The sequence below is a fragment of the Mercenaria mercenaria genome, chromosome 7 (genome assembly GCF_021730395.1).
Source record: "Mercenaria mercenaria strain notata chromosome 7, MADL_Memer_1, whole genome shotgun sequence".
NCBI lineage: Eukaryota > Metazoa > Mollusca > Bivalvia > Venerida > Veneridae > Mercenaria > Mercenaria mercenaria.
Genome location: NC_069367.1, coordinates 32809964 through 32828048, shown reverse-complemented (window position 1 = coordinate 32828048; position 18085 = coordinate 32809964). Strand labels below are relative to the sequence as shown.

General features: G+C 31.9%; 2 protein-coding genes across 5 annotated transcripts; both read right to left on the bottom strand.

Moving 5' to 3' along the window:
* Positions 1 to 2415: 2415 nt before the first annotated feature.
* On the bottom strand, positions 2416 to 10321 carry LOC123554542 (uncharacterized). 4 transcript variants are annotated; one of them, XM_053548027.1, is made up of 4 exons: positions 10089 to 10321; positions 8788 to 8953; positions 8026 to 8405; positions 2416 to 7034 (listed from the first exon to the last, which is right to left on the bottom strand). In XM_053548027.1, the coding sequence occupies exons 1-4, from the start codon at positions 10284 to 10286 to the stop codon at positions 6942 to 6944; spliced, it is 837 nt and encodes a 278-aa protein (XP_053404002.1). In that variant the 5' UTR covers positions 10287 to 10321; the 3' UTR covers positions 2416 to 6941. The 4 variants fall into 4 exon arrangements, with proteins under 4 accessions (XP_053404002.1, XP_053404003.1, XP_053404005.1 ...); XM_053548028.1 differs by having other exon boundaries at positions 2416 to 6305; XM_053548030.1 differs by having other exon boundaries at positions 8327 to 8405.
* Positions 10322 to 12666: 2345 nt separating this feature from the next.
* LOC123554546 (tumor necrosis factor ligand superfamily member 14-like) lies at positions 12667 to 17598 on the bottom strand. The gene is made up of 5 exons (XM_053548023.1): positions 17447 to 17598; positions 15766 to 16050; positions 14908 to 14941; positions 14626 to 14724; positions 12667 to 14433 (listed from the first exon to the last, which is right to left on the bottom strand). The coding sequence occupies exons 1-5, from the start codon at positions 17567 to 17569 to the stop codon at positions 14021 to 14023; spliced, it is 954 nt and encodes a 317-aa protein (XP_053403998.1). The 5' UTR covers positions 17570 to 17598; the 3' UTR covers positions 12667 to 14020.
* Between the last annotated feature and the right edge of the window lie 487 nt (positions 17599 to 18085).

Below are 18085 nucleotides of genomic sequence, written 5' to 3'. Positions count from 1 at the left end.
TTAAATGATAAAGTTTTCATGTTATTCTTTTTGGAAGGTAGTTTCAAGTAAACATGGGAGAAAAGTTAGCTGTTGATTCAGAACATAGTCGCATGGGATTTACAATGTAGTTAAATTTTACATCTTGTGGTTATGTTTGAGAGAATAACGGTATTTGTTGGGCAAGTTATGAGACATTTTTAAACAAGTGGATCGTTGCAAGGGTCCACAGTTGCTCACCAGTATTCATGTCACTGCTGAGATTAACAGAAAATGATACCTGTATGAGTAACTTCTTTCTGTCCGTATAGATGGCCAGGTAGTGTTTTCTACCACCATTCACAGCAGTGATGTGATGAAATGTTTATTTTTTTAAAGATTTTAAGTGCGATTTTTCATTTTATGGTGATTTTCTTCTATATGACCTTGATTTTTCTATTAGATTAACTAGATTACTTTGAGCCAAGACACACTTAAGGCGGCAACCTCTTGCCAAATCGCGACATAAAAGTACACTGATGTCAACATCATAATTTGTACTATTTTCGTGATACAACTGTGACGAGTACGTAAGGAGGTCCAAGATAGTGTCTTTGCATTTCTCCTTTGACTTAAGGTCTACTCAGTAATACATGTTTGCTCAGTTCTAATGAACTTATAATATACATATGTACTGATCTATTTTCGATCAATTTCCTTTGAGTTTATGAGTGTTACATGGAATTTGCATTGCTTGTCTGTAACGAACATGACATAAAATGCAGGTTTACAATATGATAACCCTAGAATCAAAAGTCTAACACCGAGTGCATCAATACCGAGTTTTTATGACTGAAGTACACCTAAAACGCACAAAATTTATCAATTCATAATGTACATGTGTTGGCTGCAAATATGCTAGCCGCAACATTTTCCCAGCAGGTATGTTATGTACATTCTCGACAGGACCACGACTTCTCAAAAAAGTTATTTCAATCGCAATGTTTTTACACATGACAATATATCTGGTCATTGTGTTACTTCGGATGGATGTGAAATTGTTAACGACAGAATGTTCCACTACATTCAATTTGATTCTAGAATTCCTTCCCTTGATAAATATCTGAACTGTAAGTAAAGTTTCTACAAAATTTAATTTAGCATCTTAAGTATTAGAAAACAAATTTATACAATGAACGAATATTACAATGTATCTCATTAAAATGTGTGCACTGGACGATATCGCAATTTATTTATCAGTTTACTTACACCTTTCGTGTGCATTATATGTTGAATTATCAGTATTCTGTACTATTGAAATCACTTGTTTTTCTTCTGAGATGTAGAATTCATAGCAATAAGATTTGTTTCGATCTATGGTTTTAAAATGCCAAATTGTATTATTATATTTAATAAGAAGACAACAGAGACTGTGATAAAAGATGAATCTGCTGTCCATTTCCTTCTCTAATTTGTCATTATAAGCATTTAGAAAATAAGAATACCTCTTAAGTAATTAACGTTTAATATAGGAACATGATGGTGGTTAAAGAGTAATGTTTGACGCCAGCAAACTCCTCAGTGGTGTTGTTGCCACTGAACGTTCCAAGACGGTACCCTTCTTCATGTATGTGTGCGTCTGTTTGTTACCTCTAAGTTATAGTTGCATTCGTTTGTGTTAATATGCACATGGGCTCAATAACTGTGTACATGTATGCATTTACATATACACATATTTCCTTGTGGGGTGTTGTATGTGTGGCTGTGTTCTTTGTATGTGGCTTTTCCTGTTGGACTTTTATCCTTGACGATCATTTTTCTTTTCTGAATATACTATATTTGGGTTTTATCTCAACCGTTTGTTACAAAATACCTGTCGCTATTGTCGAAACGAGGGGAGCAACTCTCTAATCTATAAAGTGTAAAGGACTTCAGTAGTATCAGTGATGTTTCATAACTTCCAAACTGTATCCATGATCTTATATAGTTTGTAAACCGAGAGATTGTTAAATTGCTATCATGGTGTATGATTCTCTAATAATTGGAACATTGTACTATAGCAAATGTTAAATTGTTATCTTGGTTTTAATTCTCTAATAATTGGTACTATGGTATATGTTGAATTTTTATCTTGATATAAAGTTCTCTGATAATTGGCACTATGGTATATGTTTAATTGTTATCTTGATGTATAATTGTCTTATAATTGGTACTTTGTTACAATGTATATGTTGAATTGCTATCTTAGGGTATGATCCTCTGATAATTGGTACATTGTTGAATGTTGCATTGTTATTTTGGTGTATGATTCTCTTATAATTGACACATTGGTATATGCTGTGAAGACGTTCAAAGCATATTTAATAAATTGTCTTATCTAGTAGATTGGTTTGACATAAAAAATTAAAGTGTCTTTGTTAGACTCCAGTCGGTTTAATAGAAAACAAAATTCAAAAATGTTTGCTTGTATCGTTTATTGTCTTCATTGTTTCAAGTTATTTCCTAATATTATTTTCTTTACTAATACCGTAAGTCAGCATTTGATAGTATAACGAATTTGCTAAGTTAAACTTGTAAGCCACACCTTGTCTTTGTCAGTTACATATCTAATTAAGAGACAAACTCATATCCTTATTGAAAATTGAATATAACTTATTTTGCACAGACATTAAAAGGGCATCAAGGTCTTCTCGTGGAATTTTACTGTCTTCAGAATTATTGTAACTTGAACAACAAACAATTTCAAATCAAATGATTACATAACTAATGCGTTTGGTGTTAAGCCTGTTTTAAGGTAAAACAATTAGATGAATTTTCTGACATAACTTGAAATGATTTCTAGGATATGATTCTGACTATTACAAGTAAGAAAAGAACAAATTCAATCTTTCTCAAATGCTATATCTTTCCAAGTCATTATGTACACGGCTATATTAAACAACAACTTTCATCAAATTACGTTACCTAAAACATGTTTTTATTTACGAGCAAATCAGAGTTTATTCATTTAATTACCAACGAAACAGTTTTGCTTCATTTCAACATGCTGAAATATTTCAGATATAAAAATCTAACAAAAATGTGAAATATCAAATTGTACACTAAAATACACAACATCAGAAGCTTTCTCCTGGTGTAATATTTCAAGACATTTTGTATATAGCTAAACAGTAAGAAGATGTGAGATTTTAAATCGAAATATTTCGAATGACATATGTATATTTTCGTGTATTTTATACTTAGATATTTTATTGGAATCACTTAACAATAGGGTATATTATATTGCACTTGAATTGATAGCTGCCACTTAAAAGTATGAAAAATATAAAGAGATCATTATCTAGGCTGAAATTAATATCATACACATAGACAGAAATCAGTCATAGAAATAAGATACATGTAAAATATTCGTGCTTTAAAAAACAACATATCCGTACTTTCCAACGGAAACATATAGATCTCTTTAATAACAGGCTGCTCACTTATAAGCATGTAGGGAGTTTTAATTCATAAAAATGTCATGCGTGATAAAATGATAATACATTAAGTACGTGAAAAGCATCTGAATTTTAACTGAACGCTGATAAATGTGTAAGACATGGAAAAGGACCAGTACATAATAAAATGAATGATATTCTGTTTTCATAACTTGCCACTAAACAAGCTTCGTCTACCTTCTCCTTCTCCTTCTAAGATATCCTAAAAGCAATACAGGCAGACAAGTTCGATCATTTGTTCTTCCTTGACTTAAACGCTTAACATTTCAGTTTTCATATTCTTTAAAATCTTATGCACAGATTTAGTTCGTGATTAATTTCTTTGTCACATCGCACTCTGATTATTCAAATAAGTTAACGGAATTTTCTTGGATATGTTATTCATTTGGACGGCCCGGATATAATCAAATTATATATCAGTTCAACATATGTACGATTATTTAAGTTTCAAGGACAAGAAGTGCTATTTTTGTTGGAAATCTCTGTGTAAATATCTGATTCTAAAAATGAATATGTTCATGTTAACGACCCTACGGCTTTTTTTTAGAAATATCTGAAATGTCTTCTAATTTTGTATATTAAATATTTACATTCGCCCTATTCTTTTCCACTGAAAAAATGACGTTCATTTCGTATGAACAACAAAATGAAAGGCGCGAAAATAACGTCAACGCTGCTTAGCGATAACGGGCCGATGTTTTGACGACGTCCGCGTATAGTCAGGGAGAACGTTCTTTTAATGACGTCGCGGTTGTTCCGTCTGGTGAACAGAATTGCCGGAAAGATGCTTTTAATGTTAAATAATATAATATTGTTTACAAATGGAAAGGAAATGTAATGTAAATAAAAGAAATGAAATGTATTTTTTCAGTGTTCATGCGAAATGAACGACAGAATAGGATCGGCAAATTAAACATGAATCGCTAGCGCGATTCATGGATTAGCCGATCCTATTCTCTCGTTCATTTCGCATGAACACCAAATGAAAAATTCATTTCTTAATTATACATGTATTTATTTCATGTATTTATAAAATATATCAACCAAAATCTGTGCAATGATAAATAATACAGCAGTTTGAAGACAAGATACATACTTTTCTAAATATTAGTATAATTAAAAGCTATGTTAGTCTAATCTTGGGTCAAACAGTAAATTGTATTAATAAAATCTAAAAAAAAATATCGTGTTTAAAAAGTATATATATGTGCAAACTAAATATACATTTACCAACAAAAACATTATTTCTTGCATCAGTAGGACCTGGCCCACACCCTCCTATCCTTGGTGTTGGGCAAGAGTATTTATCGTAATTAATTCTACCCAGTTACTTTGTCATAACTAACTTATCTAAGAAAGTTATTTCAGCGTTTCAAATATATAATTGAAATTACTTGTCATATGCAAGTATATGTACATGTTATTTTCTAAGTAATCTTTGATGTTTTACGTTTGATATTATACAGGTGAAATAAACTCATATTTCGAACATTACACCCACATTTCATATTTGAAAATATTAACAATTATTACATATAGTTAATGTAAAAATAAAATTAACAAGTTAATGTGAATTACAGTACTATAAAAAAGGTTTAGAATAATACGATCTTTTTATATTGTAGTCAAACACAGTATAAATGTCTTATCATTAGTATAATTAATCGCAGTATTAATGTGTATTAACATTAAAAAGGTGGAAGATTTTCTAACAAACCACTGTAACTGCTTGACTGTACCTAGAATCATACATACATAAATATAGATATTTCTTAATGTTAAATACATTTAAGGAGTACTTTCTACATCTAAGGTAGACATAAATTATAGACATAAAATTCAATAAATATATTTAATGATGTAATGATGATGTTTACCTCTCAGATAGTTCTTTGTTACATTTAATTATTTAAAACACGATCAGTTTCAGTGTCAGAAGGCATCATAGATGCTGCACTTTCTTATACTCTCCATGGACAAGCTTATCTAACTCTGCTGTTACAGTCTACTATTAAGTCTGGTTTTCCTCTACTACCCAAAGAGTTTTCATAAAGTTTCAATTAAAATGCAATGTGAGTAATATGTATTGCAAAAAAGATGAAATATAACAACAAAAGGGAAAAAACCATAACAGGGTAGAAAAAAAACGATAAAGTCACCGGGCTTGGAACCAAGAACATTCTGCTCTTAAAGGAATAATAATAATATTAAAAAAAGTGTTCTGGTTCACCTTTACAGAATGCTCTATATAATAGAAAACGATTTAATACGCACACTTGTTGCATAGCAAAAACTGGAACTGAAATCTAAAATGTTATAAAAATATATAATTAAAATGTGCTGGCATCAAGGACAAAAATAAAACAACAATGGTCCAAGAACGCCACCTCCTCAAAGCTAAAACATACAGTGTATGAAGCGATATATATTGTATACGTAAGACAATATTACAGAGAAATTAAATAAATGTACACTAAAAACACCGTACAATATACAAAATACAAGTTAAAGAACATAAAGACTAATTATATTTCTGTCAAAAATGTAAAGGAGCTTTTCAAGCAAAAAAAATGGCAAATACAGTTTTAGATGAAAAATGAAAAAGATCTTGTCTCTCATTTCTTCTACCCAAAAGACCAATTATAGATTATGAAGGAATAATCTTATTGTATGCAGTATGACTATCAATGAATATGTGAAAACTCCACAGGTCGCTCAACACAATAAAAATTAAAATGTTGCAGGCTCAGATTGATTGAGCCTGTTCATAGACGGTAGTGGAAATGCATGTTACCGTCCGCGCCCTCTAGCCACGGGTTGAGCAGAACTGAACATTTACATAACCATGCGCTTAAAAAAATAAATATTAATAAACATTTTTGTATGTTTATCTCCTAAAATACTTACGTTTATACTATTTAAATGTGTATTAATTATTCACTATTTAAAAACAATATATTCATATTCATTTTTATTACATCAAACATACAAACAATAGGAAAATATTCGTTTTCTTTAACGTAAATAACAGTTTGTAATTGGATCGAGTTAACTTATCTACAAGAATTACATGATCCGGAGGTTAGTAATTCTAGTAAAAATAAAAGCATGCAATATCGATATTTTTAGTCAGCTAACGTCATATCGCCAGATACAAAAATCCTCAAATTTCAAAATAATATTTCTAAAAGCTCTTTCTTGCTCTAGCTATATACTATTCTAAGACATTTACATCAAAACACATCAATATTGACGTCACATGGACATATTACCAAGCGCCATACGTGCACCAAGAAACAGTGCTACAATATTTGACTGACTGCTTTTCATAAAATACATTGTAGTATCGAAATGTATAACACAGCGGTGTTACGCTTAATTTTCAGACACTCTGAATCGAATATTATATGCACAGAATATATAGCAAACGTTTACGCCGTCTTAAATAATTCCACGGGATGTGTTAACCCCCGTGTTTGAATATTGTTAAAACATGATTATGTTGATGTGACATCGACCTTCTGTACTTGGCGTCACACATGCCTCACGAAATAGTGTTTCCCTATTGCTTCCACTGGCCTACATAAAAGACATATTAGAATCGAAATGATATGATAGCAGGTTCATGTTTTAATTTATTTATCACTCCGAATCTTTCATAAAATATGACAATATTTCCAAATCACGAACACTGATGTACAAGATACGATAAATTAGATTCGACCTACAGTCGGTTAAATTTACGGATTTCGTCAGCACTTGTTTTCAGTCAGCAAATACTGGTGTAATATCCGTTTAATGCGGCTCGTAAAGCTTTAATTCTGTGGACACACATCAGCAGTTGCCATCTGTTCTATTATCGCCTTCAGCAAGTCCCTTCCAGTCCAACTTGCCACGAACTAATTTGGTATAAACAACGCTTACCAATAGTATACTTAATCGTTATGGTACATTTTCGGATAGGCGCATACGTGTCTTTTGCGTACCATCATTATATGACTTGATTACGCATTTAATGACGCTGTATCATTTGTTATATTCGGACTTACGAAACGCCAAATATTGAGCAAGGAGCCTACTTTCTGGGCCATATTTGTTTAAAATTGTATTACGAGTATAAAGGACTTGTTAAGGTACATCCGATATGTCTTACAATGCTTTGATCAGTAGTTGAAATCTGGATAAAATCATGATATGCGATGCGGAGCGTGGAATTACGAGCTTTCTCTACTTTTGTCTTGCTGCATGAGCGCCTTATGTTAAAGCTCAACAAAAGATATTCAATTAAATGATTTCAGATTGATCAATTCTATAATATTTCTATTTTAAATAAAACATGTGTACTATTCAACATTTTTTGTCTGACGGTTTTGGACTGACAAAATGAAATAGCAGAGGCCTTTAAGATTCTGATAGTGAAGCTAGTTTGCCTACTAAGGAAATAATAACTTATTTGTTTGACTCTATTTGAAATGAAATAGCGGTAGAGAATAAATTTTACTCAAGTTCATATCAAATTAGCGCCAAAAAAGTTACCTCTCGTGTATCTTAAATATGTCAAATTACTTACTTTTACTGATAATTCATCGCCGGCTTTTAGATTTGCAAGAGAAGAAACGTAACTACTGTATGAATTGAAAATTCGATTGCTTGAAACTTGATGCGGTTGCACGCTCGAAACTATTTCAGTTTCTTCCCCATCGAGAATATTAAATTTGAAAATCCCGTGCTTTATTGCTTTACTTCTACCATTGATATTCGGTGTACCGGTAGAAGGATTGCAAGGATCGAACATGTCAAGAAAGGAGTATACGAGGTACGTGCCAGAAACTGGTACGACTAAACGCCCGTTTCTGTACCGAATTCCGTACCTTTCAAAACCGTCCATGTCGTACAGTTCTCTTCCATGACGCCATGCCCTTATTGGAACCATTTCTGCCCCAATATCATCTGTTAAGCAAAAAAAAGAGATTTTTTTTATTTTGGATAATAATCATATAACGCACAAACATGACAACAACAGTCTTAAACGACCGTAAAATTCTTTAGACCTTCCAATCCTAATTTGCAGTATAGAAGATGTCTGTATTTCTGAACTTTCAATTTGGAATTTGATATAGGGAAAGGTCTTGCCTAACTTGTAAATTTACCTTTTTTGAACGAAAGACTATTTATAATTATGAACGTTCAAGAATTACATTTCACTGAACTTTATGCTAAAACGACGAAAATTAACTTAATGCAAACAAGCAAGGTACCTGTAGTAAGACGATCATAGAATATGACAGGTACAGTAGATGTAGAGTTATAGTCATAACAGAAATGAAATTACTTGATCTAAGGTCAGGTTGTTTTATTCCAGTTAGCTTGGCAGCCGGTTTCATTTCCCAGTACGCCTTATTATAAATACTCATTAGCCGAACTCTGTTTTCATCTAGAAATTTATGCTGCCGATCTTCCTCTTTTTTATGGACCTCGTCGTACTTGGAAGAAATAATCTGAAAAAAACAAAACCGAATACATGTATATTCAGTCCAAATTTTCCTAAAAAGGATCAACAAGCTTTAATTGACTATAATTAATTATTTTGTGTCGAAAAGAAACTTAATGTAACATCCTTTTAAGATGGTAAAAAAGGCTCTCCTAAGTTATAAAGGTGTTGTTTACAAAATTTTATTCATGTACATGTGGTTATTCCGTCCAAAAATGAAGCGGTGATTCATACAACAATATCATCTGCCAATGTACAATTCATGTCATATTTGTGGTTCAGTTTGGGGGTAAAATCATAAAACATTACTGCAAAGGTGTACTTTCATTTCTTTCAATTTGTGTTGCAAAATTAGCCGTGAAGTATATGGTGTTCATTCTTTGTATATACCAAGGTTAAACGCAAAAACCATGTTAAGAGAATGACACAAGAATCGATGTTATGGGACTTTCTTTTCTGAAATCAGTCCCTTATCATTAGATACTTGTTTAAACAGACTAGCAGCTGCAAATGGCTTTTGCAATCTGAGAAAGAGCCAGCATTTTTTAATTATTATTATTATTATTATTATTATACCAGATTTATATAATTCTGTGCAATTTTGTTGCAACACTGTAAAACTCTGTGCATAAACCAACAACGTCTTTATCAATCGGATAATCTTGCGTCACAAAAGTGTTCAAGGACACAGCCTAATCAATACTGTCTGATCAACATTTCATGTAACAACACGCGTATCTAAGCAATATTTGAATGCAATATCAAACATCTGCGTTAAATAAATATAGCTTTCTTTATGCTCTGATGACTACAAATCAAAACAATGGGGGCTTAAATAAACACCACCTTATTCAAATATGGGTCAAGTACGTTATATTGTTAATGCAAAAACGACACAGATAGTTATTGCTTCCGAGAAGGAAAGTAGACTTCACCTGAAACAGAAACTTCGTAATTCATGTGATAGACATGAACGTTCGCGCCATGAACACGTCAGCTCACTAATTTAAACTTTCAAAATAATAAAGTAAAATGTTTAATTTTCATGAAAACGAAAGAAGTAGTTTAACTCAATTTTACAGTGTTAGTCATACGACAAAATGTTTAAAGAAATATCTATTTTGAAACGAAAGTATTCTCACTCTTTGCAGATATCCGTGCAATAGTTCTGTTGAAGTTCCACATATTAAATGTCCATATTCATTAGGTAAGCATAAATGATCATTTCGAATGGTTGTCGGAAGGTCAGGCATTGAAATGACCAGCGAGAGAACTGTCGCAAGACCTCCTACGACAATAGCGAAATTGATCATAACGCCCACTTTAAACTCATTTTCCATTTTGAATGCGGCCGTTATCGACGCTTGCACTACATCATTTCAACGAATTAGCATTTTGCGTATGTTATGTGTATCTATATTTAGAATAACTATTTTTGAAACTCATTTCATGAGAATAGTGTTTATTGCTTAAGGTGCATTGTTTTATTATATTGTTTTTATTATATTTTGTATTTTTAAACCATAAACGCAGATACAAAATATAAGAAATCGAAATCATTCTGTATTACTGATATGCAGTATTGATTACATTTAATATCATTTTGATATAAGCTAATGCATATTTTGGTTGTTGTTTAATTGTTTCTTAAAATAGAAAGACGATATAAATTTATTGAGAAACCAGCTACTGTATTTATACTTATATCTCATAATCTAAGTTAATGTTAGGCAATAATTGAAAATGTACTGCAATAATATCCATTAGTGGCAAATTATACTTTCTATTTGTAAATTGTTCAAAAACGAACTGTTAATTACATAAGCAATAAATAAAATAACGGCTAATTCAAATACACACTATGACCTGCGCCCGAGTTTTACTAGAGAAAATGTGTATGAATGAAATAAAAAGTTGTGATATATGATTTTATTTTCAGATTAAAGTTTCATGTCACGGTTCTTAGTCTAAACTACTGTCCGATTATCATCAAATCCTCAACATGTATATTTAGTTATCATCTAATTTAAATGCACGAGATGATCTGTGTCCGAGTTTTACTAGAGATTATGTATACGATTAGAATAAAAAGTTGTGATATATGATTATTTTCAGGCTATAGTTTTATGTCACGGTTTTAATTCTAAAGTATTGCTGTCTCAACAACATAAAAGAAATGTTTAATACATTGTATTGTTTCAGGGACAATAAATCTGTAAGGTCTGACAAGGAGAAGACCGACATTTGTCAAGTACTAACTACAAATGACCGAATTTAAATGGATGCATATTTTACAACGAGACTGATAAGATGTTAGCAGTAGCTTAATAGAAATGTGTCTCATAACCTCTTTGGCAAATTTGAGCCGAATCTAAATAGATGGATAACCGTTCAATTTTGTTTCGACGTGGTCTTCCACAAGGGGCCAAGACATTTGATGCACGCATTACATAATTTTACACTAAATAGCTGATTCGATGGAATCCCTTTAATCATCATAAATAACCGAATGAAAATAAATGCCTATAGAATACGTGTACTCTATATATTCAGGAAATCAATTCGCATCGAAAGTACAAAACTGTTATCAGCTCTGTGGTTTCTTTGCACAAAAACAACAACCCTTTTTAGCACATGGAATTATTGTTCACACAGTTTATGAAAGTCCCTATATAGGAGACGATCTTCAGTGAAACACTGGATCAAGCTCCAAATAAATATTCACGCTATTTAAAGACTAAATTCAGATGATTATGAGGGCTCAAGAGATCAATGTATCCTATTTTAAGTATTTTTTCCGATACAAAGGATGGTTAGCATTCTTGCATAATGTACCTAAACTATTTAAAAAGATTGCATGTAACATATTAGATGAATTTTGTGCTTGAATATCCAGATTATGAAAACGTAAGAAGTGAATATATTCAGTCGTTTTACAGAATAAGACAAAATATGCTAAAATGCAGTTTTGTTTATGTCGAATACTAGTAATACAAAAATCAATATGGATTTAGCAAGCTATGTTTACCATGCTTTGGACCTTAGAAAGAGACTCATCTAGTTATATGTTGTTGGTTTTAAGAATATTGTTGTACAGACAAACATGTATTGGGTGGTCGGCGGGCGATTGTGCGTTTATATAAAATGTATTTGCTGGTGGGTCCTTCTCTAAAGCGTTTAATGGTAAAATTTGATATACTTTGGTTGGGGAGTTGCATATGCATCTTTGTGAGGACCGGTTTTGATATTTTATCTTGATACATTTTTCATTGACGTTTCCCATTTTTGCAGATGTTAACGCTTAAAATATTTGTGATGTTGATATTCTTGCATCAACATTAGATTAATGTATTGTTTTTCGTTTTTTTCCTTAACTAAAAAGAGAAATCTAAACTTCACTCCATATGGTGACGAGAAACGCGTTTTTATGCAAAAATGTACTTTTTTGTACAGATTGAATTTAGCAGTATGACATCTAAACCACAAAAATCCAGATTTATGTAATAATCATTCAAGTGATATCATCCTTTCATATTTGGAAGTGAAAAGTTGGAATAATAAATCTAGTATGAACAAAGAGAGACAACTCGTATATATGTCGTCATAACTGTATTATAGCTACTCATTATAATGAATGTATATGATAAAGGGTCATTTCGACCTGCTTCATAAGTACTGTACATGTATATCACAGAGAAATAAACTAACTAACTAACTATGTATCAAATCTACATTTTTATTTTTTAAATTCTACAAAAGAAACAAACAAAAGTGCATTTATTTGTCATAAATTTGTAGAATCCTATTATGAACTTATCCGTCATATATACTAGTTATTTATTGTAAATTCTAACACAGCCTGGTTTATTTTCCTTTAAACAAAGAAGGCTGAAATGGGGTGTTATTGTCTAACAAATCATAATGTGTAGGAACTACTACGTCATAGCATCAAACGTCATAGCATCAAACGTCATACGTCATAGCATCAAACGTCATACGTCATAGCATCAAACGTCATAGCGGTGCGCTGGAAAAGAAACTATGCAAAACATACAAAAATTTGGGGGATGTTGGCCAAAATGTACATAGCAATCGTTATTATCGTGTCAAAATCGAAATAAAATATCTAAAACAGTGATGTTCTCTAGAACAAAATCTTTGTTTGTCGTTCAGATGTGTATTATTTTATTATTATGATATAATTTCTTCGCATCTGAACTCAACACAATGATTTTATTCAAAGACAAATGAAATCTCTGTTTGGGATATATTTCTATTTTATATAAACACCTAGAGGTCAAAGATGTTTCATACATAGGAAGACATCCAAATAACTTGGTACAAACTTTCACCTAAACAAGAGGATGAAATATTTAGTCATTTAAAGATGAAAGAAATATTAAAGATATTTATTTCCGTTTCAGTCCGTAAGTTTAATATACGTGTTCTATTGTCAAAGTGCCATTACAAAACTCACAATTTCATATCGTAACATCATACTATAGGCGCTTCTGGGTCCTATGGACGCATTTCTAGTTTATAAATGTAAAGATTCCTTTACACTGATTATTTGATGAGTAAAGTTATATTGCCGATATTAGTCGTTATACTGTTTTCTGCCCATCAGAGACTTGACAAGCATATTTAAAGATAACTAATATAATGTATACAGCTACTCTAAAACGTATCTTTTTTTTTTCCTAACTATGAAATATCATCCCAATATAAAGAATTTTTTTTGCATATTATAAATGTAAAGAAAATGAATTAACAGCAACGAATATAAAGCAAAAAGACATAAGTTACTAGTTGTTACGAGCAAATTCTTTCCACACAAAGTGCATATATTGGAAAGGTTCAAAGGATATATGCTTTTTACTTTAAGAAATTAACACAAGCTCAGTTACAAAATGATGACACGTAACAACATAATATACCATGTATATTAAAATAAGGAAAACCAGTTGCAGTGTCGTTCTTTAAGGTAATATGCACACATGTAAACACGTTTCATGCATTCAGCAGAAACATCTAGTATATAAGTATCATTCATTACATGATTGCAGTAGTTTGTTCATGTAAGATACAACCAAAAATGGCTGCCCTCCTGGCTCGGTACAAGGTTTTGTGGGTGCGATGTGTTCACAAATACCTCGTCGTGTTTCTCCAAGTAAAACACAGCTCCTATAGTACTTGTAGTCTCATCATTCGCAGAGGGCATTTCACACAATGACTTTGAGGCTTCGAGAATCTTTCGCGTAGTTCCATCCTTCCTGGAATAGTGGTGCATGTAGTGATCTAGATGTGTAGGGTTTTCTTCGTATGTGACCAAATTCGGCGTGGTTTTCTGAACGTTTCTTAACATAATTTGTGAAAATACATAATAGTAGCCCGGCTCCTTTATTGTCAGTTTTCCATCCTTGTAGGTGATACCACCTTTCAGAAATGACTTGTCGGATGTTTCCCAGTGAATTATATCCCCTACACCTAAAAGAAAAGTACATTTGAAGAAAACATTTCATATAGAAAACGAATAAACTTAAGGTATAGATTTTTAAATATATCAAGAATTATAAAAAGTATATTCATATTCAAAGTTCTGTTTTACAAAATTCGCGAAAAATACCTTGTCTTTAAAATATAACTTTTGGAAAGTTATCAATAATAGTTTATACGCACCTTCATTCTCCATTTCAGTCGTAGATATTCCATTCACTTGAGCAGAAGGAAGAATTCTTGTGGTGTAATTGCATTCTTTTGATACTAATGGATATAAACCTGCGAAAGATATTGTTTTAATACATAGGAAAGGCATATGTATCAGATATCAAAAAGCTGCATCTTTTCTTTTAATGTATAAATGTACAAAGCAATACATTGAAGTTTATTCATATACATATATACTAGTGCACTTGATGCTATTTTATACTGATGATGAATACAATCTGAACTAACACTTACTTGATTTAACTCCTGTGCCTCTTTGCTTTATTGCCTAAAATAAAGTATTTCGAATATCAAAATCAAGCTCTTGGTCAAGATTCTTTAGGTCAAATGATTTGAAAGGTTTTGTGTTTCAAGCTTTGAGTCAACATTATCAACATTCCCATTTCTTTCAAAGAGAATTTGTTTTAAAAAAGATTAAAACTAAAACGTAAATATTCATGCTTATTAATAAGTTTATACGTATACTGCTATTCAAATAGTTTTAAGTTACCGATAATTCGATAGCACATTATAGCAAAACAAAGTTAATCTTCAAGTTTCAAAACTTCCTATTGAAATTTAAGATTTATGAAAAAATCATGTTCAAATGTTTCATTTTTGTTTAAGCCACCTTTAATTTACTAAGGATTTACTTTGATTTCTGTCTGAATATATGACAATACCATTATCAAAATAAATGCAATGTGTGGTAACAGAATTTTTTTTAATGTCCTGAATAGTTTCAAAATAATCATAAAAGAAAGAGTTTAAGGTATGAGTCCTTCAAATATCCTTTATTAAGGTCATCCAGAAGTTTTGAAATAACTTCAATTTTGGCTTTGTTTGCTTGGGGATTGTTAAAAAAAGTTTCAGGATATATTAAATTTTTCCCTTTATCTATTTCTTTTTTGTAATATTTTGAACAAAAATATTTTGAAATCTTTTGGGCAGAGAAAATACACATTTTACCATGAATTTGACATGAAAATGGATATCTTTATCTTGCAATACAAAGCTAAAATTCACGAAAATGACTGCTATGGATTTTGTGGTTTAAGCAGTAGAAAAATAATCTAAATGAATTATTTTAAATGGTTGTTATGCTACATATACCTCAGATACCATCCGTTCAAGTACACTACTTGTGTACCCGCAGCAAACCAATTCCTCTGACTTTTCCTTTCGTTTTCTCGATATTTTCCCCTTCACTTCTTCTGGTAGTTCTTCATCGAACAGACCCAGTTCTTGACACGCCAAACACACTGTTTGTTCACGTGGTTCAAGAGCAATTTGTCTGGCCACTCGCCATTTCACAACAAGGGTTATCAATGTAGTCATCAGAACAAGATTCAGCAGTATTAGGCCTACTACCACATATATTGTTGACTTTTTTGTAGGCTTCAAATAAATAGATGAAATACTTTATGATAAAAATTATGTGCACTGAAACTATTAAAACCACAAACTTTAATACCGTGTTCAGACTACGTTTTTAATCCTACATTAACTTGGGTTTATTTTTTAAACTCGTTTGCGTCCACACTATATGTGGTGTAAAACGTGAATTTTGTAAAGGTCAAGTGGTTTCTGTAGTGTAGCATTAAAACTTCCTCGGGAGGTGGTTTTAATACTACATTAAAAAGTAATGCTACATTATTTTACAAATGTGAACGCAAATGTGGGTTATAACTGGTTTTACAATCCCAAATCCACAGATCTTACCATTTGGAGGAAGAATACCATGTGTTTCGATCTCCTTTGTTTCAAACAATTGATGCTGTGGCTGGCAAAAGTAACTGGACTGTTGTTGAAACAAAAACATTAAATTGCGATATGGAGTCATGCTGACGCTCAAAATGGACAATAGATGGAATGAACAGAAATTCTTAGATGAAAACAGAAGTTTAAATATTGATGACCCCTTCTTGTTTCTGTTAGCCTCAATTCTTTGTAACCCTTTTTTGCTTATTGCAAGATATTTGTTAATTTCCAACATTGCATGTATATATTTAAACCACATTTCTTTGCCTAGTGTGGACGCAAACTAGATTATATTTTGATGGGTTTTGAATGTCAAATACCAAATATAGCCAATTAGTGCCTAATAAAAATAAAACCGTTCTGCTAGTGTGAACACGGTATAAGAAAATATTATTACAGTAAAGATGCATTTCTCGTATAGTTGAAATATTTACAATGTACATTTCATTGAAATATCAACAGACGTGTGTGTTCGCGTGCGTGTGTGCGTGTCTGTGAATGAACAAGAACGAAAAGGGCATCACAGGGCATCACATAAATCGGTAGATGGGCTAAATATACATTCTCAGCTGTATGTTTAGGGACCTCCTTAGCCGAGTTGATTTCGAATTACTCGCCCCTCACCACCCTTGGTTCGACACCCCACTGGTAGAAATCATTCAAGCGCGGAAGCGATCAAGCTGCCTTACGGATAATTAATGGTACGACCCTGAAATAATGCATGGAGGGGCACCTATGGTCTAATTTCACTATGAATAGCTAGAATTCGGCTGTTAACCTATATTTGTGTCATGATTTAAACCCAATAAAATCGGATAAAATATCCTAATACACACTGCAAAGTAAGGTGTATTATAAACACTATACATTAAGGAACATAATAAATCGTCAACTCAACGCAAACAAAAAGTCGGTTACTGATTATAACCTTCTACGTTGAGTTGACGATTACTACGAGATAAACGGTTTTAGTTTAATAGTTCAATAATTCTCTATAATACTATTATGACTATAACACACAAAAACACTTCACCTTTCTTGTGTGCTTTTCGGCATCAATATTATCCTTTTCATACAACATTTTTGCCTTCTCGTGGCTTTTAGTGTCCGCCATATTCGATAGTCTCGAAATTGCGTTGTTGATATAAATAGACATTGGTTTTTCAATAATCAGCTAGCTGTGGCTCATTGCCAATCCATTTATTTACATACAATTAGATCTATTAATAGTACAAACCTATCAAGTTAGTTAGCAAACCTACTGCGTAGTTATATTGATAAGCTAAATATAAAATAAGTACATTACCGGAGATACATAAACGTGGATTTCACGTTTTCCGGTCTGAATAGTTCTCATTTAGTTCTGTGAAAGATTTATCGGAATACATAACCTCTTTGTGTTATTTTAATAAATTAATTTCTGTTTATATTTTATAGTTTGCAGATAATTACAGGAGATATTAAAACTTTCGTTTCTGTTTGCAAGAATACAGATGTATCATATTCATTAACATAGGTATGTTTTCGTGTATAAACAAGATTTGACGAATGATATCAGCCGCGCCATGAGAAATCCAACATAGTGGTTTTGCGACCAGCAAGGATCCAGTCAGGATCCATGATGTTCGCTGACAATTTCTCTCATTTAAATAGGCTTTAAAACGGATGCGCA